The sequence below is a fragment of the Lineus longissimus genome, chromosome 11, assembly GCF_910592395.1.
Source record: "Lineus longissimus chromosome 11, tnLinLong1.2, whole genome shotgun sequence".
Lineage (NCBI taxonomy): Eukaryota > Metazoa > Nemertea > Pilidiophora > Heteronemertea > Lineidae > Lineus > Lineus longissimus.
Genome location: NC_088318.1, coordinates 13,264,627 through 13,290,054, shown reverse-complemented (window position 1 = coordinate 13,290,054; position 25,428 = coordinate 13,264,627). Strand labels below are relative to the sequence as shown.

General features: G+C 42.3%; 1 protein-coding gene and 2 non-coding genes across 4 annotated transcripts; all 3 read left to right on the top strand.

The window, feature by feature from the left end:
- Positions 1 to 356: 356 nt before the first annotated feature.
- LOC135495334 (chromodomain-helicase-DNA-binding protein 8-like) lies at positions 357 to 24,867 on the top strand. Of its 2 annotated transcripts, XM_064783810.1 has the most exons (37): positions 357 to 430; positions 2,026 to 2,233; positions 2,588 to 4,773; positions 7,046 to 7,512; positions 7,681 to 7,804; positions 8,101 to 8,238; positions 8,364 to 8,471; positions 9,062 to 9,177; positions 9,364 to 9,478; positions 9,709 to 9,936; positions 10,052 to 10,179; positions 10,487 to 10,730; positions 11,017 to 11,193; positions 11,409 to 11,811; positions 11,983 to 12,190; positions 12,421 to 12,636; positions 12,806 to 12,953; positions 13,110 to 13,289; positions 13,572 to 13,676; positions 14,027 to 14,413; positions 14,622 to 14,724; positions 14,932 to 15,097; positions 15,392 to 15,481; positions 15,664 to 15,870; positions 16,173 to 16,443; positions 16,944 to 17,220; positions 17,499 to 17,712; positions 18,130 to 18,281; positions 18,759 to 19,180; positions 19,527 to 19,716; positions 20,024 to 20,166; positions 20,544 to 20,663; positions 20,846 to 21,008; positions 21,156 to 21,313; positions 21,459 to 21,578; positions 21,945 to 22,049; positions 22,379 to 24,867. In XM_064783810.1, exons 2-37 carry the CDS (start codon positions 2,107 to 2,109, stop codon positions 23,150 to 23,152), a joined length of 9,480 nt encoding a protein of 3,159 aa, XP_064639880.1. In that variant the 5' UTR covers positions 357 to 430; positions 2,026 to 2,106; the 3' UTR covers positions 23,153 to 24,867. The 2 variants fall into 2 exon arrangements, with proteins under 2 accessions (XP_064639880.1, XP_064639881.1); XM_064783811.1 differs by lacking the exons at positions 357 to 430; positions 2,026 to 2,233; positions 2,588 to 4,773 and adding an exon at positions 6,048 to 6,256.
- Positions 15,940 to 16,058, top strand: LOC135496427 (small nucleolar RNA U6-53/MBII-28). Its single transcript, XR_010448681.1, has one exon. It is a non-coding gene; the product is annotated as a small nucleolar RNA U6-53/MBII-28 (small nucleolar RNA).
- LOC135496428 (small nucleolar RNA U6-53/MBII-28) lies at positions 16,667 to 16,785 on the top strand. Its single transcript, XR_010448682.1, has one exon. It is a non-coding gene; the product is annotated as a small nucleolar RNA U6-53/MBII-28 (small nucleolar RNA).
- Positions 24,868 to 25,428: the final 561 nt, after the last annotated feature.

Sequence of the window (25,428 nt, the reverse complement as noted above, 5' to 3'; positions counted from 1 at the left end):
TATCTAAATCGACCGCCGATCCGGGTACGGGTATCACAATCCTTTGATTGGCAACTCATTCTCCCTCAACGTTGACGCGAAGCCTGAGGCACTTTGTTAGCCGTGATATGATTGGTTGATCATTTCCCCCTTTGACCACATAATATCACAATTATTTAAAGAGATTAGCTATATTAGGCAATTAAGAGAGGCCAGCAGAATTAAATTTGTGTATTGCTACGACTGATGAACACAAATGAGTGTTTTATTTGCGATTCTAAGTAAAAAATGCTACTTTCTCATCAGATTCCAGGATGGTCAGTAACCAATGAGAGAGCGCCTTTCAGAAACGTGTAAGGCAGCAAGCACGATGTGATGTTGAGTGTGAATCGGCCTAAACTCTACAAATTTCTCGCCGTAAATTTCCTATCAAATTTGGCGTTTGGGAACTGTAAGTATGGTTTATGATGTGTAAAATGTTATCAGTTTTTCCCCTAAGCCTGTCCTCGTGTCATTGGGAGCGGTTTCTAAGCTGAACCGACTGGGTTATCCCCAAAAAATCATCAACACAAAACCTCAATTTTCTGTCCTGCAAAAGTTGAATCGAAATGGCGATCAAAGAAAACTTTTCCATTGTTCAGTATTTCGTCATGGGGAAAGCTGTGTGTTTTTTTGTGATGTTGTTGATGTGTCTAGGTTTGCATTTATATATTTTTCTTCCCAAAACCGGGCCTGTCACCCTTCATAGCCCACGTGTTCATGGTAAACAGGCCAAGGGAACAGGGCAGATACACTACAATACACTTACAGTGCACTACAGTACATGGCTTGCATGCATGGCAATACCGTATCCTGTGTCTCGGAAAACTGTATAGTGTATTCACTAAGCTTTTGTTCACAAAGTGGCGGTTACTGGTCGCCAAAGTTCATTGTTTGGATTATCGAGATACTTTTGTAGATGTGAAGGTAAACCTTTGCATTACCCCACAATTTTCCTCGTAATTTTTCTTTTATTTATTGCAATAACCGGGAAGATGCTGTGACTGTACGCGAGGACAAGCGCTCGCCAGCTGAGTGAAGCCTTTTTGTTTTATCCAGAATGGCCAAGACGTCTGATCAATAATTGACTGTTATGGATCGTGATGTGACATCACAAGACCATCGTTATTCATTCATTAGAAAAGATACACTTGTAATCGATAGATGTTGATAAATGTTTCAGAACAGAATGGAAGTTTCATTTCAAAAATAATACACAACAGAATGAAATGTATGCTTTTATTGTTCCCTAGACTGTTGAATTTACTCATAAGCCTTTTGTTGCAGATTCTTTGTCCCAATTTAGTAGATTTGGCCAGCAGTTGGTCGTGTACACTGACATGACTGATTCTATTGTTAGCCCACTATGTTTAGAAAAAGAAAACCAACACAATGGGTCTTGAGACTGTTTTCATTGTTCTCATTTAATCGCTGTGGTTTGAAGATTAGCCATATGTGGGATGTTTTCTGCTTTGGGTATGGGTCTGTAGCCCTTTATACAATTTGTGTGTGGATGCTGGGATCCCATTCATAAACATGGTCATGGCCATAGTGGACATGGGTAGGTGGGGTGTATGCGTTGGCGAAGACCTTGACCTTGTTTAGTTTTATTTTGAGAAATGAAATTTAAATTTAGAGGTGGATGGAATTTTTATCTTGGTTGAATCAGAATCATGTTCTTTATATGGCGTGAATTGAGTTGGGTTCTGCAGTGACCGAGTGAGCTGGTGTCCTTGTTATTAATATTATGCCTGTTGGCAGCTCGTCTCTTTATTGACAAGCAATTTATGGCCATTGAATGTAAACCCTTTTTTCACGAGCGTAATATTTTCGTGATTTTCAGGCCCAAACTTTAGGGCTGCAAAAATGTTTTATCAATCATTTGAAAGTGGATCCATATACGGAAACAAATGGACGCGTGATTTTGCACCTATGATGATCTCATCAATTAGCAATTGCCAGTGACAAAATAAGTGATTATTTTTCTCTCATTATTTCTCATTCCAGACGATCTCAGATTCCAGTTCACAATGGGAAAAAGTATATAAACGATCAGCAGCTTGACAGAGACTTGTGGATTGTGTCATCATGGCGGATCCATCGATGTTAAGCTTGTTTGATGAAACATCAAATTTCTTGGATGATCTGACCAGTTCTGGAGGAGGAGACATCGGGATGTCGCTGGGAGGTGATGGAGGAATGATGGGAGGACAAGGTATATTTTGCTTCAAACTAAAAAAGTTCGGAAACCAATTTTGTACTGTTTACAAAAAACATGATAGACCTGGCATGCGGCATTGCTGAATCGCAATTTCCCAGCAGTGAGGCTGATAGTCTAATTAATTTGCAACAACAGGTTTTTTGCTGGAAGTCATTTATTTGACCCCCAGGGCCAGGATAATAGTAGGTATCAAAAGTCTCCTAAACTTAAGCAGGGGAACTGCCCCAAAGCAGCATCCTTCATTAATGTCCATTACAGTATTTATCGCCTTCTATTTCAAATTCCAATATAATTATGAACTGGAGTGTTAAATAGAAGCAGCGTGACAGAAATATTTTGCCGTTTCAGGTAATGTCATGATGATGAACAACATGGCGGCCGCGTCCCAGCCGCAACAGGGACAACAAGGATTTCAGCAACAGCAACAACAAATGCCGGGACAGATGCATACGATGAATCAAAATCAACAACATGGTTATAATCAGTATGGTGCACAACAGACGCAGAAACTCCATCACATGTCGACGAATATAGCAGTCCCCAATCAGACGCCCCAAGGGATGATGTCACCACAGCACTCTCAGTTTGGCAGTCCGCCGCCCACAAGCCCACATGTCACCAGACCATCTGGGCCATATTCCATGTCCCCGATGCATAATGGACCGCGAATGTCTCAACCTCAGCAAATGAACCAGATGAACATGAACCAAGGTAACATGTGGAACCAACAGACGCAAAATGGTCCGGCACAACCACAACAAATAAATCAGTCACAAATGTTCATCCAGCAGCAGCAGCAACAGAATATGCAGCCAACACAGAATATCCAGCAACAAAGCATGTCACACATGGTTGCCCCGTCTACAGGGTTTACGAGTATGGCACACCACGATTACGCGTTGCCTGCCAATCAGGCGCCGACACAAAGACTTTCCCACTTTCCAGAGGCGCAGCCAAGTCCTGTCGGAACTGGTCAGCAGAACCAATCCTTCAATATCCAGACTATGTCATCACCCCCTGGGACTAACCGACTATCCCATATGCCTGTGAATAGCATGAACAATAATATGAATAGAATGAGTGGTCAGATGACGGCAACAACGCAATCGTTCTCTGCACCATCCCAAGGTGTAAGCCTCTTAGGTAACACGAATTCTGGACAAACGCAGCCTCTCCACCATACTAGTTTTCCGTCTGATATGAATATGCAACAAGGACAGTTGAATTCGGGGCAGCAGCAAATGAACAGTAGTCAGATTCAGCATTTCCAGTTCCCTGCTGTACAACCAAATCAACAACCGATGTCTCAGGGGGTGTCTGAGACAACACCCTTGACTCATTTCCCGAATACAAGTCCCAACCAGAACAATCAGTTTCATCCTCAGTATGCAGGGATGCAACAGCAAGTTCGGCCTGCTGCATCTCCAAGACCAACGCCACCTCCCCCGTCCTTGACTCCAACGATGCCAACGGAACGCCTGGCACATCTACCAACACCAACTCAGGGAATTTTTCAGCAGTCCAGTCTTCAACAGCTTGAGCAGATGATGCCCCAGAGTAATGCCAGCTCAACTCAATCGCATGTCATGCAGGTCTCGTGTGCTGGTCAGACTCTGAATGTTATCAAATGTGCTCCAAACCCAAGTCACAGTCAGAACTTTCAAAATGTGCAACAGGTAAGCTATGCACCTGCGTCTGCCCAAAAGATTGCCATAACTACTCTAGCTCCTAGTGTAAATACCGGTACTTCCATAGCGACCCATATGGCTGTTCCAGCGCAAGCTAGCCAAAGCACAGCCGGAATGCAAAATTCCAATCTACAAATGCAAAAGATGAATGTCGAAATTCAACAACTTCAACAGCAGATTCAGCAATTCTACAACATGCAGCAGACGCCTCAGACACAGCAGAAGATGTTGGATCTCCAGGAGAGGATGCGATCGTTAAAAGCGCAACAGCAGCAGCAGTTGTTACGAGAGAGGCAAATTCAACAGCAGCAGCAGTTAATTCAACAGCCGCAGCAGCAACAACAAAAAGCAAAACAGATTATCCTGACGATACAAAACCCGCAGCAACAGGCAAAAAAGCAGACTATTCAAGTTACCAATGTTCAGAATCGGCCAGTGGTGGCTACCAGCACGCCCCAGGGTGTCCAGGTCCAAAGGATACAGCTACGACCGATGGCACCACAAAATGTGGTTGTACAGCAACAGAAGCCGCTGCAGCAGCAGCCGACGCAAACTGTTCATTCGTTACTGACATCGACACCGCAGATTCAGGTTCAGACTTCTACGAAACCACAGATCCAGGTCCTTACGACGCAGCCACAGAAATCACAACCTCAGATCATAATTCAGCAGAAACCCATGGCGCAGCAGAGCCAGCAGCAGTCGAAGCCTCTCCTTGTCACTCGGTTGCTGAAGGGCGATTCCCAGTCTCAGCATATCAAAGTAGTCACAATTACCCCACAAAAGACACTGAAAACTGTCAAGACCATCATATCTACACCTGTGTCAACCCCAGAAAAGACCTCGGTGAGTCCATTTCAATTTTCTTCTCATTCGTTATCTGGTCTTGATGTCAATGACACTGGCTGGTACCTCTTCAGAATTTGCTGTTCATTTTAGGAAATAGTGGTTTGAAAAGCTTTTAACTTGGCACGGGTTTTTATTTTAAAAAGCAAGGAAAAAATGGTAAATTAGCTGACGTACAAAGGTTCAGGTTCCAAACTTGCTCCATGGAACTGATCAAAATAATAATGTAATATGAACTGCAGGTTGGTGGTTTATTTTCCTCGCCAAATCTTCCTGTTTTATTTTTTTTTCACGTTTGGTGCTGGTCTGTAGAACTATAATTAAGGAAAATGAAGTGTCCTTGGCAAATATCCTATCTTGGTGAAAGGAGAATTTTTGTGTGTTTATGACCTCAGATTTTACAAAATTATCTCAGTTTTTCAGCCACACTTAGTGTTGCCCTTGTTTCACCCTGACTTTTGTCTCAAAAAATAACCTGAAAATAATTCCTAACATTTATTATGATGATACTCAGTGCTCCGCAGTTTTGAAATCCATTCCATAAAAGATTGTTGAGACTTTATATCTAGAAAACTGACGAGTAATCACCATGGTTACCAGAGGATATTCACATCTCGAAATTTGAGGGGCGTTGGATGACAAAATTGATCAGAGTGGTGTAATTTCGGCCTGATTATGGATTTCATTTCATCTGCATATGTGTAATCACTCATCCAGTCATACTTGCCCAATGTACAAACTTGTCCTGTATAAAAGGAACAGGATGCTGTTCACTTGATTTGGTCAACTGGAAAGCTCGTGCCTGAATTTGTACGTCCAGTGGTTCCTTATCTATCATCCCAAACTCCTCCACCCCAAAAATCAGTTTCACCCCAAATTGTATTTATCATTTTCCATCCCGAAATAAAGCGAGTTGCTATTGCATTCTAAATCTGATGATAATTTTTGATGTCTCACTCCGGAGAAATCCTGATAGAAGCAGGGATGGAGCAGCCCCCCCCCTCCACTCTTTCTTGCTCCTCAATTCCAAAGAAAGTACCCAAAAAATATTTCCATGGATTCATCTGTGAGTTCATTTTCATGCGATCTTTAGAAATTCAGAACATGAAGATGAAAATGCTAACTCGTCAAAATATTAGGAAAATATGAAATAGAAACGAGAAGATAAAAAGCGCTAACCAGCCAATGACTATATCGAAATGTTACAAAATGATATGATACAGCTGGAACCCCCATGCTCTCGCAATGGATTCTACCCGTCTTAAGTCATTTTGAATAGCTTTCGCACAAGTTGAAGGCTTTCGTATACATCCATATCAAATCACTGTGTCTTTGTTTGAAAAATCTTAGTCACAGGAATGTGAATTTTTCTGAGCAGGATTTGGGTTGACTCATTGTAGTCCAGTTATATCACATCACCTTGAGTATCAAAAAATTCTGGATTCTATAGCAGGATGTGTCAGATCACGGCAGTACATCTTGTGTAATTTTCTCCCTTCTGTAATGGCTGTTTATAGATTTTGTAGGTTTCTCTCCGATTAATGTATGGCGTGAATATGACATGTGCAGAATCACCTAGTATCATTGTTCATCTGGCTTTTAAATCGCCATCTCTTTGTTGTAGAGTCTTTATTTTGGGTTCTATTGCTTTTCATTTGTGTTATGCATGTATTGTGTGTGTGTATGAATGGACTGTATTGTGTTTGGCCATGTGGCCAGAGTATTTCTTTGCTTCATCTGGAATGAACTATACGATTAGGGATGGTCCACCTTCACTCTCCTCCATTTTGATAGCTCTGCGCTCCATCTCCTGTGTTTAAAACCTGGTAAGATTGTTGCCCGGGTCTCCCAGCTGAAGGTGTGTGTTGTCTAATTCTAAATGATGGTGTACTGTTCATAATTCAGAGTCCTATTTATTACTATTTCAGGTCCATGTCTGTTTGTATGATTTGTGCATGCTGTGTGCTGTACTGTAAACACTAAAATGTTTGTGATTTGTAAAAAAATCCAAAAAATAAGAAATTTTGCAATTGCATAAAAGTTTGTACTGGGCGCACTTTGACAAAAAGCATTGAGAGAGAGCCCTGGATCTGTGCCTGTGCCATCTATGCTACTGCTTCTTATCTTAGATAGTCAAAGATTATATTGAATGTATTTAAGGAACAACACCAAGCCTGGACTGCTGTGGGAGGATGCTGCTTGTTCTGTTCTTCTTCCCGTTACCATCGATTGTGTCGTGATAAAAAATGAACAAGTTGATATCATTTTTCAGCCAACCATCATGACTCCACCTTCAACAACACCTACCTCACAAGCACAGCCCCCTGTTTCTCCAGAGCTCAACACACCACCCACCCTCACTCCTCAGGAATCCTCGGGTCTGCCGGAACCCATCTCGCCAGCATCCGAATCATCGGCAGAGGACGACGTCGACATAGAAGCCATGGATGGAACTGACCGAGAACGTTTACTACGCGCACAGCAAGCGCAAGAAAAAGCTAATCGCATCGTCCAGGAAGCATTAGCAAAGGCTCACGCATCAGGGAACACATCTGTACGCCTCATACCGTCTGCTACAATTGCTGTCGATGGGGAGCTTAAGCCGGAAAAGGAGAAGAAGAAGAAGAAATCAGGGTCGAAGAAATCGAAAGAACCGAAACCACCCAAGGAACCGAAGGAGAAGAAGGAGAAGAAACTGAAAACACCACGGCCAAAGCCAAAATCTACGAAGAAGAAAAAGTAAGCAATTTGTTGTTTTCAGATCACCAAGTAGGCCCTAGAAAAACAATCGTCATTGATTGATTTGGGTCACCATATACGGCTTCTCAGAGGTGAAATCATGTAGCTGAGACTTGAGCCACCAGATCCTTATTTGTAAATCAACTGAGATGATGTTTATGCTTGCAGACCATTGCCAACATTCCTGAAGAAGAAGAAGACTAATAAGCGAAAGACGGGTGGCATGTCTGATGATTCTGAACCAGAACCTCGAAGTCCAGTGCAGTCCGACAAAGATGATGATGATTTATTTGTAAGTAGAATCTTGGTTTACTTCTGCACGTTCAACTTTATATTGTTTTGTGGAATGGACCCAGTCCTCAAAGACAAAATCAGTGGTCCCAAGAGTAGCAGGCAACCAGCTGTCTGTAGCCTCTAATCTTGGGGTTGGACAGCCTTCTTCGACTGAAAAGTAATAATATCTCATGTGAATGTACAGAGAATGGAACAGAGTTGTCATTATGAAAAATCCTTGTGCTCATATTGTGAGCTGGTTGAAATGGAGAAAATCTTCTCTAGTCTTATGCATGCTGATGTCTTTGATTTCAGAAACGGAGGTCTTCCCGTAACACTAAACGCAAGAAGTATTTGGACGACCTTGATCTACAGTTGACAGATGATGACAAGTCAGATGGTGATATGCCAGGAGGGGATAGAGGAGGTGCCCTGAAGCCACAGTTCTTTGTTGTAAGTAATATAAGCCGAGTTATGAGGTATCGTCGAGCTTTTTGCTGTTTATGGTTTCCTCACACCTGACTATTCTCTTTGATACATATCATCGAAATACATATATATTGTATTTTCAACTTCAGGAGAATCCTGCGGAGGAGGATGCTGTGATAGTGGAGAAGATCCTCGGGATGAGGACATCGAAGAAGCAGATTCCGGTCCTGAGGCAGGAGGTCCCGAATGCAGATGAGGTATGTACTGATGGAAAAATAAAGGGGCATTCCTGCTGTCTTGCTTCTGGTGTCGAGAATGGAATAGATCCGACAGAAAATTACAAATGAATGAAATATCTAAACAGTTCAGTTTGTACAGCCACTATTTGAAAATAGGTGACAGTTAGCACTTCAAAAAATGCAAAAGATATTGTTTTCTTCTGTCTATAGAGGGTTTGGAGTCAGCCACAGATTATGCTCCCAATATCCCAAGGATTCGAAAAATGTAAAAATTGGAAGCAGCCTCTGAGTTTCCTTGGCGAACTGGTGCAGTTACCATGGCAACTCGCACATCTTCAATTGCCTTGACAGATGACAGCATGCTTTGTCACCCGTTGTCTTGTCTGTTATCATACATGGAATGTGGCAACGGGAATGAATGGAAAACATGTTTTTGGAAATTTATTGGGTTGCCATGGCAACTGATTGCTGTGCATGGGTTCAATTTGAGGGCAGAAGGAAATGCTTCCTTGTTGAGTTGTTATCTATTCATCTTAATAAATGTTGTAAAAATCAAGTTCCGAAAAAATTGATGTTTTATTGGAATCTTTCATGCTCTCTTTTTTTAGTCGATATCTGACGTCGATGTAGAAGAAGATGCAGATGGAAATAAAGAGAATAAAAAGAAAGAGTTGATAACAGAAATGATCGAAGTGGAGGAATTCTTTGTCAAATATAAAAACTTGTAAGTGTGTGACAGTGTTGGTTGCCAGGCCACCTCAACTTAACCATTCAGTGTTGAAAAAGAACACTTGAAATCTTGAGTCTGTCAAGTTTCTCTTTAGACAAGGATGTGACATCTAAAATCAAGGTTACTCGAGCACTGTAGGGTGGACTCAAGGATGTACAGTGTAATGCGTTTTTCTTGCAGCTCTTACTTACACTGTGAGTGGAAAGCAGCAGAAGACCTCAAGGACAAAAGGATACACATGAAGATCAAGCGATACAAGCAGAAGAGGCTCTCTATGGGAACCTACTTCTTACAGGTAAAACACCATTTTTTGTTGCTTTTGTGGAGTCCCCAACAAAGATGGAACTCCTAGGCCTAAGGTGCAAAATAGAAAAAAGCAGTGAAGTGCATTGTCGGCTTCGCTCAAATCCTGTCAACAAATCATTGCTTTCTTCAGAAAAAAAAAATGATTCACTGAATGGTGTGTCTGTTATCCCGCGTTGATTTGGAAACTTGCTAAAAACACCTTACTTCATTTCGTTACAGCTGGATGAAGATGAACTTTTTAATTCTGACTATGCAGAGGTCGATCGCATTCTGGAGGAGTCTGTTACTACCGACCCAGATACTGAGGAGACAGTGATATACTACATGGTCAAATGGCGTTCCCTACCGTACGAGGATAGTACGTGGGAGCTCGAGCAAGACGTCGACAAGGAAAAAGTGGAGCAGTTTAAACGTTTCCAGTATCCACCTGGAGAAGAGGAACGACAGGTAAAGAGCCCCACATACAAGATAGTTTGTCAAGAGCAACAGTACGAAATCTCTCTCATTTGTGTTGCCATTCTTCTGATGCAAGTCCGTTTAATCACGACGCTTGATCTTTCAGCAAATTGCTCGACCGACGCCTTCAGAGTGGAAGAAACTGGACAAAACTCGCACCTACAAAAATGACAACACTCTGAGGGAGTATCAGCTTGAGGGAGTCAACTGGCTGACGTTTTGCTATTATAACAAGTGAGTGGCAGATGAGGCATTAGAGAATCACACAAGATCAGGCGGGTTGTACATCTTCTGGCCAGTTCCAGTCTGAACGAGGTTTGACACAAAATGGAAGTTATCAAGAGGGGGAAAAAAGCAATGTTCACTGGATTTAGTCACACTTTTATTTCTACTTCTTGGACCATTGATCCTCTGTCAATTGCACCGGTGTTAATTAGACTTGCATGTGTTGAGCAGAAGAAAAACTTACTTGGTTCATGTCAGACGGTGACTAATTTGCTTCTCGAATCATTGAATAATCTTGTGTTCTGGCCATTTTCAGACAAAACTGCATCTTGGCTGATGAGATGGGTTTGGGTAAAACAATCCAGAGTATAACATACCTGCACGAAATCTACGATTATGGTATACGCGGTCCATTCCTGGTGATAGCGCCCCTATCGACGATTGGCAATTGGCAGCGGGAGTTTGAAACATGGACTGATCTCAATGTGATAACGTACCATGGTACGGCCCAGAGTCGGAGTATGCTTCAGGAGTATGAATTGTACTACAAGGACGAAGATGTAAGTCTCATTGAAGAATTCAGCCACTGAAACCACTTCAGTTGTTTTCGCGTGAACGCAACTTTTCTGCTGTGACCCTAATGGTTTTGCATAAGTGATGTTTTATTACTTGAGTTTTAATACGACTTTGTTTATTTGCGACGAAACGCTTTGGTGCTTTGGTATTAAGATCTTGGGTACTGTCAACTTCATTTTACCACAGTTATCTCAATTTATTCGGAGTGGCTTTAACATGTAGCAGCTAAAATCTGGACTCTTGTATCAACAGTTTCTCTTTCCTTTCCAGGGAACTCGAATACCTGATCTTTATAAATTTCACGCCCTGATCACCACATACGAGGTGATCATATCGGACGTGGAGCTTCTGAGCTCGATTGAGTGGCGAGCGACGGTGATAGATGAGGCTCACAGATTGAAGAACCAGAAGTGTAAACTGATGGAGGGATTGAAAGTGTTCGATCTGGTGAGTGATTGTACAAAGGTTTTTACTCAGCTTTTGATGTTTGGTGATGACACTTATGAAAATTCTTCTGGCTCTCTAAGTTGACCCTATTTGGTTTACAATTTGCTTGGTATTCACAGGGTAAGGGGCACTGTTACTAAAGGCTATTAGGCCCACAAATATCGCTCAACCAGCTTGATAGCGATGACACAGAATTTGCTTGATGACCATTTCAGGAACATCGAGTTCTACTAACAGGAACGCCATTGCAGAACAATGTCGAGGAACTTTTCAGTCTCTTGAATTTCTTAGAGCCGTCAAGGTTCAACAACTCTGAGGAATTCCTGAAGGAGTTTGGTGAATTGAAAACTGAGAGTCAGGTCGAGAAACTAAAACTACTTCTAAAGCCGAGGATGTTGCGACGTTTGAAAGAAGACGTTGAAAAGAATCTTGCGGCAAAAGAGGAGACAATCGTGGAAGTGGAATTGACCAATATACAGAAGAAATACTATCGTGCCATTTTGGAAAAGAATTTCAGTTTTCTGAACAAGGGATCAGGGACGGCGACAAATGTGCCGAATTTGATGAACACAATGATGGAGTTACGGAAATGTTGCAATCATCCTTATCTCGTCAATGGTGAGTTTACATTTCTTCCTGAAAAACTCTGCCAAATCAAAAAATCATGAAAGTTTTATTTTTGTTGGAATATTTCGCAAATCAAAAGCTTGAAGAGGTGCAAAAATTATATGGTTTACAGTATTTCCTCGAGCCTGGATTGTTTGTTGATCATTCAACTTGATATTCTAGGTGCTGAGGAGAAGATTGTTGAGGACACCAAGGAGATCTATGGTGCCGACCCCTGGCAGTTGTTCATGGCGATGGTGAAGGCGTCAGGCAAACTTGTACTCATCGACAAGTTGCTGCCCAAGTTGATGGCGGGAAATCACAAGGTGCTCATCTTCTCGCAGATGATCAGGGTACTAGACATCCTCGAAGACTACCTCATTCAGAAAAAGTGAGTGGTTTTAACTGTTTCATTCAATTGTTGAATTGCTTAAGACCCCGATTGTCGTGTGTCTGAGTATGAATCCGCCCTAGTTGTATGAGGGTACATTCCTCACTGATGTATTTTTATCAAGTTGTGACCAAAACTATTACTGGTGTGTCTTTACCTTCTTGCACCAATGGGGTGTATGATTGAGATTGTTACCAGAACTGATTTAAATACTTTAAATTCGATTTTAGGTATTTATACGAGCGTATTGATGGCAGAATCCGCGGGAACCTCCGACAGGAAGCCATTGACAGATTCTCCAAGCCCGATTCTGATCGCTTTGTCTTCCTCCTGTGTACACGAGCTGGTGGGCTCGGTATCAATCTGACTGCTGCAGACACCGTCATCATCTTTGACTCGGATTGGAATCCGCAGAATGATCTCCAGGCACAGGCAAGATGTCACAGGTGTGTACCAAGCGTCAAGCTTCCTGCTGATACCAAGAATATGTTTTCCTGAGAGTGAAGGTGAAAAAAGTCAATGATGGATGTGACGGGGAACAACAAACTCCGCCACATTATAACTTGTTATTTTGAAACTTTCAAGACGATTTCAATTGTAACTCTTATTTTACAGAATTGGACAGAAGAAAGCAGTGAAGGTGTATCGTCTCATCACTCGGAACTCGTACGAGCGAGAGATGTTCGATCGTGCCTCGATGAAACTAGGTCTCGATAAAGCAGTTCTACAGTCGATGTCTGGCAAGAAAGATGATACTACAGCTGTGAGTTTTCTTCACAAATCTTTTTCAAGAAATACAGGAGAGAGGTTCTACTGTATTAAAAACCTACCCGAACAGATTCACATCGTGATATTTTCTTTACCATCCTGCATAGTACGTCATATCTCTTCTTAATTTCCCTGTGTATTTCTCTTTTAGCAAGCTCAGCTGTCTAAGAAGGAGATCGAGGATCTTTTGCGCAAGGGTGCGTATGGTGCTATCATGGAAGATGACGCAGCAGGTGATCAGTTCTGTGAGGAAGACATTGACCTCATCCTGCAGAGGCGGACGCAGGTCATCCAGATCGAGTCAGAAGGGAAGGGATCAACGTTTGCAAAGGTAAGTAATAATATTTGGGCGGGAAAATTTTGAAATAAGCAAAGGTATATCAAATATTATCAACATCGATATTTGTGCCTTCCATTCTGTCTGATGATGATGTTTAGTTCACTAGGGGCCACCCGCTGAGTGCAACTTCAAGACGGGACTGAGGACAGATAAAGGAAATGATATATACATGAAATAATGTAAACCCCTTTATGCTTATGGCATTCTTGCTACATTTAGATCAAGTCTACCATACTCAGCTTCTCTGTGATTCGTTATTGTCTTTCATTTCAGGCTAGCTTCAGTGTAAATGAAAATCGTAATGATATCGCCATCGATGATCCCAATTTCTGGACCAAGTGGGCAAAGAAAGCCGATATTGATACAGAAGTGCGGAAGGTATGTATGAATGTTCAAGCAAATTTAAAGACTTCTCGAAAAGTTTTATCTTGTCTGATGATGATTAATGTGCACGAAGAGATAACCTCGCTGTGTGTCACTTCAAGACGGGACTGAGGACAAGATAGAACTTATTTCCCCTTGATGCTGTTCCATTTAAAGTTTAGACTTTCTTGTTGTGACTTTGACGTCGTAAGACCAATAAGTAACAGAACGACCAGGTACTACTTCACAGCACACGAAATTGAACTTTTAGTTTGATATTTTACGTGGTGGGATGAGGATCCTTCAAATTTTTGACTGAGTTTTCTTTTTGAAATTGTTGAAAGCAATCGTTGTGTTACTTCCAGAATGATCTGATTATCGAGGCACCACGTGCTCGACGTCAGACAACCCGCTTCGGAAATCAAGATCTCCTGGACATGTCTGAGCTCGACACAACGTCCGACAGCAGCGCGAATGAAGATGGCGACGCAGCCGTTGCGCCAAACGGTGTGAAATTAAAGGGCGGGAAGAAGGGGAAAGTTGGTAGGAAGCGAAAGAACAAGAATCCAAAGATCGACTTGGACGCAGAGAGTACCCCAGTCGAAGATGGCGTGTATTCGAGAGCCGAGTTCTTCAAGGTTGAGAAGAACTTGTTGGTCTATGGTTGGGGGCGATGGGACGAGATTTTGTTGCATGGACGATTCAAGCGGAAGCTGCAGATGAAGGATGTACAGAACATCACAAGAGCTCTGGTAAGTTTCCAGGTTGAGATGATATTGGGCATTCTAATCCAGATTGAGGGCGTTTATGTATCCTGATGAAGGCTGAATGATCTTAGTGTTGACATGAAAGATGAGTGTGTGGTTCTCTTTGTGGGATATAGTATTGTCTTCTCATGTTTCCTCCAAAGATTGTGTTTTGTCACGCTGGGGTTAATAAACAATTTTACTCCTTTCACAGCTTGTGTACAGTTTGAAGAATTATGCGGGTGACGAGAGAATAAAGGGATTTATATGGGATCTAGTCAACCCGCGGACAGACAAAGAGTTCAAAAACCACTCGGGTAAGTGTCGCAGAATTCATACCAGTGTTCCTACTGGTGTTCACATGCAATTTCTATTCTAAGAGGGCTCAGAGAGAACATTTGCCCTGGTTATGACACCAAGGACCACTGAGATCAAAAGAAGGCTTGATATGTTTTCCATTTCAATCATCGAGATCCTGATTTATTGCTCACCGTCGAAGAAAAATTTGTTGATTGATGTTTCAGGTCTGTCTGCACCCGTTCCCCGAGGTCGAAAAGGTCACAAAGCGCGCACCGAGGCTAGCAAACTAGCTGACAATCTGCAGAATGAGATGGCTAACTGTGATATTACTTTGGATGCTATTCTGACAGATGAGGGCTACAAGAAACATTTACAAAGACATGCAAACAAGTAAGCCAATGAAGTTTTTCTTTACCTTACCCGTTTCGATGTTGATTGGAAAAACCACAGACTGCATATTGGATTCAGCTTGTTCCATATCCTTTCTTTTCTGTCTGATGGTGATGGGTTAGTTTAGGAAGAGGAGCTCCCTGGCTGAATGCAACTTCAAGAAAGGACTAAAGACAGAGAAGAAAATACCCTCACCAAAATAGTTCCGTAATCAGTAGTTAAAAAACTTAACTAAAAACAAGACACTTCTGAAATTATTAAGTTGTTAGAAGTAATCATGAATCATATTTACAGGGTGTTACTACGAGTGCGTTTACTTTACTACCTGAAGCAGGAAGTCATCGGTGATGAAGCAGCAAAAGTGTTTGCTAACTACCCAGCCAGGTGAGTGTTTGAATGATGACAGTTACTCTTCAATTATTCCACGGCCTTCTGATCACAAGTCGGATGCCCTTCCACTGTTCCATCGCACTGGCCGTATACAATGTTGAGAGATGTTCGCCTGAAAAAGAAGGGCAAATCTTTGTTTCTACTGGTGCATAACTATTGCCTCTTACTGATTTCAGTCAAATCAATCTTCCTCAGCCGAATGCTGATGGTGAGCCGCCAATCATGTGGTGGGATGATGAAGCGGACAAATCCTTACTGATAGGCGTCTTCAAACACGGATACGAGAAATTCAACATCATCCGGCAGGACTCGTGTTTGTGTTTCTTGAACCGTTGCGGGCCACCAGATGGCGCTGCACTCCTCAGGGAGCAAAACGACGAAGAGTAAGTGATCCCGTTATTGTGTTGATGGTGCTAGTTGGTAGTAAGTTATAATTGATTATTGATTATCCTGTCCGATGATGAGTTTGCCATGCTAATACCGAGATGTCACACCAGGCGGCTCTGCTCTCTGGTGCTGGATATCGCTGAGTTCATTTATTTCGCCCATCATGTGTGATGGACTGAGGACAGTAGATAAAAGTTAACCTAGGTGAATGAGGTCCGGTTGTATCTTATTGCACAAGCAATAAGAAGCAAAACCATAATTATAGGAACCTGGATTAAAACATTTTAATTCTTTTCAGCGATGACCCCTCCACTCAACAACTGAATGAAAGCAAACTACTTCGCGATGATGACGATATGGATGTTGACGATGATGACAGCATATGTCCTGGAACGCCAGGCTCCTCTCAGGGGAAGAGCAAGGTGGCGCCACCTATAACATACGAGACGGCTGATGGAAAGCTACCGTTTCCTGGGCCGTCTGAGATCAACACGAGGCTGAGGCGCGTGATTACTGGCTACCAGCGTAATCATAAGAAGGAGCAGCTGAAGCTCCAGCAGAAGGAAAAGGTATGGATGAAAGTACGACTCCATTAATTCCCGCATGCCGTTTTATGCTTGTTCAGTATACTCCCAAGGAGCCTCATGAATTAACCCAAAGTCAACGCCACATTGCCTTTATAGTGTTCTGTTTGAAACCGCAGTGACTGATATGAAGAAGTGATAGCCGCTCTGAGGTGCTTTTTATAGCATAGCTGAGTGTTCAGGTAAAAAAGTTTGGTTTTCCATTCTTGTCCGATGATGAGTTTGCCATGCTAATACCGAGATGTCACACCTTGTGGCTCTGCTGCCTGGCGCTGGATATCGCTGAGTTCAGCTATTTCGCCCGTCATGTTTGACAGACTGAGGACAGTGGATATTGGAAACGTGTTATTGTGTGAAAGACTTTGTATATATCCCTGAATATTTCCCTGACATCAAGGAGGGAGAAGGAAGTAACGACACCCTGTCAAAATGATTTTGCTGAACGACTCCCTTTAACAAATCTTTGCCCTTGTTTTGTCTTTCAGAAACTGCAAAGAAGAGAAAGATTTGAAGTCCAGCTGAAAGAACGAGAGGTGCGAAAGAGGGAACTGCAGCAAAAGTGGTCTCGGCGGGAAGAATCGGATTTTTATCGCATCGTGTCGACGTTTGGTGTTCAGTTTGATCCGCATATTCGGCGGTACAACTGGGAGACATTCCGCCAGCTTGCACGGCTGGACAAGAAATATGACGACACGTTGACAGAGTATTTCTTGGGCTTCTATTACATGTGCTGTCGCGTGTGCAAGAAACTGAAGGAAGATGGTAGGTATAAGTTAAAGATATTTAGCTGATTATTATCATATACAAGGATCAGCCAAAGCTACCATCAGAAAATCTTGTCACCTACCCATTGTTTATCCGTCGAATGGCGTCAAATGACCATGTGCTCATCTTTAGGCCTAACTTGAATGTTCAGAAAAGCTCTTTCATCAATCAAGCTAGAGAAGTCACAGAAGTCTTTTTAGCAAAAGCTGTCGTTGACTTTCTGTTACACTCACCTAGCACTTACTTTTCAACTGAACATCTCTTTCATTCTCTAGCGAAACCTCCAAACAATCTCATCATTGAACCGATCACCGAGGAGCGTGCAAACAGATGTCTCGCAAGGATCGACCTGCTGAATAAAGTGCGGGAAGAGGTGCTGTTACATCCTAAGCTCGAAGAGCGGCTGGAGTTATGTCAGAGCAGCTTCGATATGCCTGACTGGTGGATACCGGGCGTCCATGACCGAGATCTCTTGATTGGTGCTGCAAGGCAAGTAGAAGCAATTTCAAAATAAGCCTAAGGCAAAACCACTCATGGCTGCAGAGTACAACTCGGCTAATCTCTCTTCACAACTGAAGTTGTCTCGTCTGATCTAACCACATTTCTTATCTTGTCCGATGATGATTTTTTGTGCATGAGGGGGAGTGCCCCACTGCGTGTCACTTCAAGACGGGACTGAGGACAAGATAGAAAGAAGGCACAATGGCGCACTCCCATGGGCATGAGTGAGGGTGCTGCGCTCTTCTAAACATGCCTAGACTAATCAGTAGAACTATATCAGGTCTTTATTTCCCACGTCTGTTAGAAAAAAATGAGAAACTCAAGCCCACGATTTTCTTTGACGGAACTCAAAATCAAGAAAATGTTTCAACTTCTCTATAAGTTTTCTTGACACTGTTATTCCAGGCATGGTCTTGCCCGAACAGACTATCACATTCTCCATGATCCGACGTTATCCTTCCGTGAGATCGTCAACAATAAAGATCTCTACAAGTGCAAGCCACCAATGCCATTCCCGAATCCATCCATTCCAAATGCTGATCTCGACGACACTCAAGGTAATTGTGTTTTATTGCTGTGACCTGTGATAATTATCACACGAGACAAAAAAAATTTGTTGACAGGAATCGGACATCGCTGCAAACAGCAATAGATATCAAACCCAATGATTACTGGTTCCGACTACAGACAGGCAATCTTTTTATTGCTCATTGCTGCAATATTTGTTGCAAGTGGCAGTGATGAAAATCTCTTGTTTGCGAGGTGCTTTAGTCTGACCAAGGTTTATTTCTCATCTTGTCCGATGATGATTTTTGTGCATGAGGGGGAATGCCCCGCTGTATGTCACTTCAAGACGGGACTGAGGACAAGATAGAATTTCATTTACCTCTAAAACCTGGATATCAGTAGCATTCAAACATTTATTTATTTTGAGGGGAAAGGAATAACTGACTGACAATTAGGAAAATAACAAATTATCTGTTGTGAACTATTGCGGATTCCTGTTGTAATTGTACCTTGTCTGTCATTTTCAGATGGCAATAAGCCAAATATTCAACCCAAAACTGAATCGGAATCTGACATGGACGCAGATGTGAAACCAGAGGTCAAACCTGAAATAAAATCAGAGAAGGAGGATGGTGAGATTGAAGATGAAGACGAAGATGGAGGCAAAGAGGTGAAGGTCAAACAGGAGGTCACGGCTGAAGAAAGTCAAGAGGTCAAGGACAAAAGAGCAATGGAGGAAAGGGTCAGGGCCATTGAGGCAAAGGTCAAGGCTGAAATGAGGGCAAGGCATGAATTGAGGGACGAGTCAATGGATGAGTTTGATGAGAAGCCACTGACTTCTAAGCCGGAAGGTTTTGGATTGGACGGGTGGACACCGGATGCTAGTTTGATGGGTGATGAGGAGATGATGGCACGGTCCATGCTGAATCCTGCCATTCAGTGGCCAAAGGTAAATTATAAAGATGCAATAGTCAGCAAAAGATGCAATGACCTCATTTGAGTGCCTTATTGGCGGAGTCCTTCATTCTAGAGACTGCCTCGGTGGAGATCTTTACTATGTAAGATATTGTCAACTGGTCGTTGAGTATCATATTCATGTTCAGTGACATTCTGTCCGGTGATGATTTTTAGTGCACGAGGGGAGACTCCTCACTGAGTGCCACTTCAAGACGGGACTGAGGACAGGGAGCTTCATTCAGTTGACAATAGCGAGTCAATGCTTCTTTCTGGATGAGTTATCACACTAGACTCACATTCTTTTTATGTTCCATATAACTGCATGCTTGTCTCTTCAGGATCGCGTTGTCTTCCATCGCCTAGAACATATCTGCTTCTGCATCGAGAAAGGTGAATGGCCACTCACCCGCCGGCCGGCCGTGGACTCCATGGACACCACACCTTCCGGAACACCATTACCCATCATGAAGCCAGACACGCCTCTTGGAGACAGCAGTCGATGTGATACGCCTGAACTATTTGCTCAAGGTAGGTAATGTTCGATGCGTGTCTTGTTCGCCCTCAAGGATGTGACGCATATAAGACATGTCCTCTGAATCTTGTGGTTAAGTTACGACACCAGTCATGTTGATGATCAAAAACAGGATCGTCAGGTTGTCACCTCACAGATGTTCAGGATACCTTGATCTTGTTGACAACAACTCATTAACATAGCATGCTTTGGTTGAAACTATGGCAACGGGTCAAAAAGCCCGGCCATGTTGGATAAATTTGGGCAAAAAATCCACCTTGGTTGATCTTTTGCATCACGGTTTATCACTTTCATCGTTTTTAGGAGACGGTTTGAAAATAAAGATCAAGAAAAAGAAGCGTCGTAGGAAGCAGGATATTGAAGCTGAGCGAACAGCCCGGCTGCTCGAGTTGTATGGTCACCAGGTCGACAGTGATAGCCAGCAGGATAGTCTGTGTGGAATGAGGGTGAGTGAGATTGGTGACGCCAATAATTTATGTCGGAAAGCGGGTGCCAGTATCAATTCGTGAACACCTGTCCGGTGATGATTTTTAGTGCACGAGGGGAAACACCTCACTGAGTGCCACTTCAAGACGGGACTGAGGACTTTCAAACTTGGCATTGGTCTGGCAAACCTTTTCGAATTTATCAAGCGTTTGCACATTTATCCGATTTTCCTGATGTGAAGAACCAAACATTTGCTACATGGTAGAATCAAACTACTTGAAAGCGACAACCTTTGTTACATTGCTGGCCTGGATAAAAGACAAAGACAATAGCTTGTTATTGGCAAAGTATATACACGTAACTTGCTTTGATATTTATGAATCACTTTCTCCTGCAGACACCCACCGACAGCCTAACCAATGACACGAATGATGACACGGACAATGACCACGGTGACATATCAATACCGCGAGAGTCGAAGCATGGCATTGGACACACAAGGACACCTATCTTCATGGTAAGCAACGATACTCCTTCAAATCCCGCACCACCACCAGTGGTATACTGGAAAATGACATTCTTCACATCGCAGTTAACTTTTCAGTTGAAACTTGGAAGTTTACTCACTGGTACACCCAGAGTAACAATGCAGAGTCCCCACAGAATACGTTTCAATTTTTCCGACATTGACTATTCCAGGGTGAAGGTCAAAAGAAACGTGGCCGCAAGCGAAAGGTTGAGCGCATGCCTGATGATCACTCAGCGATGGCCGCAGCAGAGCAAGTAGCCCTCGCCATGGCTCAAGCCACTGGCAAAAAACCCACAATGCATCGAGCTTATAAATTGACGAGTCTTGCACCTGGTAAGTTTGTATTCTGACCTTTTGTTTGATTAATTTAGTTCAATTTTATATCATCGTTCGAACAAAAATGATTAGTGATAAGTCACACCAGTTCACCCAGCCTCCTACCTTGAGTCTTCTAACTTTTGTTCCGTTTTGTGCTTTCAGAAGCAAGAGTTCCGGTTGTGAACATCGAGGATGGCTCGCGACTTTCTGGGGAGGAGGCACCATCGAGGTTAGAGCTGGAGGAGTGGTTGGACAATCATCCCGGATACATGGTCGATCTGCCTGATGACCAGATAGAACCAGCGGTTCAATTTGACCAAGTAAGAGTCCTTTTATTGTTCATTGTTGATATACCCGGTCACTAGTTCACTAATGCTGACAAAGAAATCTTGACTTTATTTTCCCTTTCAATCATGATAATGCTTTCAGCTGGATTTGTCATAGTCTTTCTTCTCTTCCTTTCAGCAATTCTTCATCGACAAACGTAAAAAGCGACGACCAAGATTGGACCCAGCAAAGCTTGATCTTGATAATCTGACTGGAGAGGAAAATGTTTCGGTTGTCAATAAAGTTACTGGAAAGCGGGTGAGTACTCATTATTTAGAAGGCCTGCTGAACAAATATGAAGAGGCTATTGCTCATTATACTACAAAGGCCAGAAGTGCTAAAGAAATGACAATCGGGTTTACATTGTAGAAAATCCTGACGATGCTTAACCTCACTTCCTTGAAAATAGGTGAAATAACCTTTAAAATGTCAAAATGAACTTAACGTTCAAGAATTTCAGGGACTCGACTGACAAGAGAGGGAATTTCCTGTCAAAAGCATTACCAGAAACAAGAACCTCTTGATTAAAGGAGTGTCGATTCCAGTTTGAGTTCAGGGCCAAATGCTACAAGTTTGACATTGAATGTCCCTTTGCCAAGGTTAATAAATGATTGTCACTTGCAGATCACTGGTGCTAAAGCTCCTCCACTCAAACATCTGGCAGAATGGCTCACACAGAATGCCAACTTCTTCGTCGATCCAAAGTGGGCCCATTTAGTCAAAGAAAAGGTATGCCTCACAGATATCCTTATATGGCATCTTTCATACCCCGTATCACTTTGGTAAAAATAGCGTGGATTGATGAACTCCTTAGCTGTTTACAATAGCCATTGTCTTCAATCCTGTCCTTTGTGATATCGGCATTTGTCAGATCTGTCATATGGAATACAGTCTCTTTGCTACAGATTAGGTCTTTAAAAGTACATACATATTATTCGAATGAAAGCATGGAGTGAAAGAGCTACTTTCTGGAGTCAAGTTCAATAAACATTACGTGTGTATGGTCTATATTCTGTATTTAATTGATGATAACGTATTTTGTGGCCTTTCATTTTCAGGGCAATCTTCCAGAAGCCCTTCACAGTCGTATACTCTTCCCATCAGAGAAACGGCGGGGTCGTCCACCGACTGCAAGTTCCAGTGTGCCTCGATCCTCGCAGAGTCCATATTCCTCCGCTTCACAGATGAACGCCTTAGCGATGGCCAATCCTGCTCTGATGAAGTTGGGAATGGGTATTCCATTTGGTGCGCTTCCAAGCCTCGGGATGAATCCGATGTTCAGTATGGCCAACATGGCAGCATTTGGTTTGCCGATGACAACTGCTGGTCCGACAAAAACAACGGTAACAGAATCATCGACGAAAAATGACAGTTCCGACTCGGATGATAAGACTGCAAGTTCTGCAGGTTCATTTCCGCTCATGTACAATCCGATGTTATACAATTCCATAATGGCTGCTCAGATGGGCAACTTTAGCTTACCTGCTAATATTCCCACCTCATTTGCTACGCTAGCGCAGGCTCAGATGCTTAATGGCGCTGCAGCTGCGGCCGCTGCTGCTGCTGCCGTCGGCAAAAACAACTCTGAAAGTGAGGACAATCCGGAGCAGATGGAGGCGCAGGATTTATCAATTAAGAAACAAAAAAAACATTCGCCAAAAACGAAGTCGACAAAACACAAGCAAAAAGTTGTCAGGCCAGAGAATGAACTTGAAGAGGGGGAGATTTTGAATCTTGCAACAAAGAAAAGACGTACTGTGCCGGAGGAAGTGAAAGTTGTACCCACTGCCACTAAATCTGACAATGAGGCGGACTCTGACGACCAGTCATAGCATTTACAACAATTCAAAAGATTTGAATTGTCCAATCAGGATTCTTGTAACAATCCGTGTATGGACAGCTTATCAGATCAGGTGCCATGAATTGCTCAACCCTAGGCAAATAATTTATGAGAAACTGCTGCATGCTTGCATTGTCTGCAAACAAGCCAAGTTCATTTTCATTTTGATTTTGGGAAATTTCTTGCAATTTAGTAATAGGCTTTGGTAATGGAAAACTAATAATTGGTGACTCTTGACTGCTTGAGTAAGGGGATACAGGGATCACTTTTCCAGACTTTTGTTCTTCCTCATTAGGATATCAAGTGATTATGTTGCTGTAAAGGTGGAAATGTTTGAATGCCTATTTTTGCATTAGTTGTAAGTTAATCGCGGAAAAATAAGTGGCCGCAAAAAAGATTGAAAGTACTGTAACATGGCTGTTTAAACGCTTAATTGAAGGTACAATGTGAATGTTTCCACGATTCACCTTACAGTATGTAGTAAGGAGTCTTGTGTGGCCATAGGAATTTTGCATAAAACTGGATAATCATTGAAATCATGTGGCCGTAGGAGTTTTTGTATGAAATAGGATAATCATTTTGTGTGTTGAATGCAATCATTGCTGCTGCATTTCTGTAAAAATCTCCCAAACTCTGGACCTCAAATTCACTGTGATAATACTGTGTGTACATTTATAGCAGGCTTATGCATTTTACAGCCTGCTTCTCAACAGTGATAAAGACGAGATTTTGCTCCTAGACATAAAGTAATTGGTCATTTGATGTGTGGTGTGTGACACTGGGATTTTTAAAGGAGGATTGTCTCGAGATGGTGCTGGGATGGCACTCGTGGTCCCCGCACTCATGAAGTTGATAAGAGTTCCTGTGCAGTGAGCACTGCAGATATTCAACCCGAAAGTGTGCACAAAAAGTGAATTGACTGTGTGTGTATCTTTTTCATCCAAGAGGTTGCTGCCGTAGAGTAACTTTACCTGTATGAACTTTGTGCAGGACCAGAATTATCTCGAAACATTCCCATTTAAGACATTACCAAAAAATTGTTGCAAAATTTGCTTTTTACTAATATATCTTTCCTGGTGAACGGCCATTGTCTTTTTTCGGCTTTTGGTGAGGCACATTTGGTAACCACTGGGACTATGGGCTTAAAACTTTGTACATATGAAACACTAAGTAAATTCTCTTCCGAAAACAAATTTATGGGAATTAAGATTAACAGAAATCGGACAGTAGTTTGGTCCTTATTGTGGTGGACTGTGTAAGATGAACAGTTGATGTGAAAATGCCTGGAATCTGATAGAACTCTGACAGCAAGCAATTGCAATCACTTGTAATTCAACAAAACAATACTAGGGTGTGGGATTAATGCAACTGACATAAATAAACATATCATCACCACTTTAATGCCCATTGTGGTAAATTTTCTTTGAACAGCACGTTATAGATAAATGTGTGATTTGTTATAAGGTGCACAGGTGTTCAATCTGAAATTGAGGGCTCCACGTTTTTCATGGCTTGTATGATAATAGGTGGCGCTAAAAGTGTTTCCGTGACAAAGATGTTGAAAATGGCGTGAGGACATTTATCGAGCTGTACGTGTGATTGGCATAAAAAGGTATTGTTTAGGGAAGACTGGAATGAAATATGCCTGGAATATTTTTGTGTATGTCCTGATTGATTCTTGATAATAATAATTTGTTGTATATAGGATTTGTCTTGTTCATTTAGTTCTTCGTTTGTTTGTGATAATCTGTAAGAATTTTGTGTTCAAATAAGTCGCTATGCTTGTGGTACTGATTACCTTCCAGCAGGACTACAGGATTACGGGACCCACAGTATGAAAATGTCCTAGGCGATAATGGCGCTGTTTCGCGGCAGAAAATAGAACTGAAATCTTCGTCCAAAACTCTCAGTTCCTCTTCCTACCGCTAGATAGCATTACTGTCGCCTAGGTCACTTTCCTATGAGATTGAGCATGTTTTAAGGCCCTTTACATGAATAGATTTTTTGGTATTACCAATAATGTAAGACACGGTGGGGCCTGAAGCTATATTTGCATGTACCAGTCTTGCAATAACCTCGACAGATCTAATATTTTTATTCATTTTCCTTATGTCTGGAGTGTAAATGGGTCATCTGAAGCTAATAATTATAAAGCACTCCAAGCAAATGGATTTACCAGCTCTTCTACTGTATTATAGGGGACTGAGGGCTTCACTTCCCTCCAACGGACGATTTCACAACCTACTCAACACCAGCTTGAGCAATGGC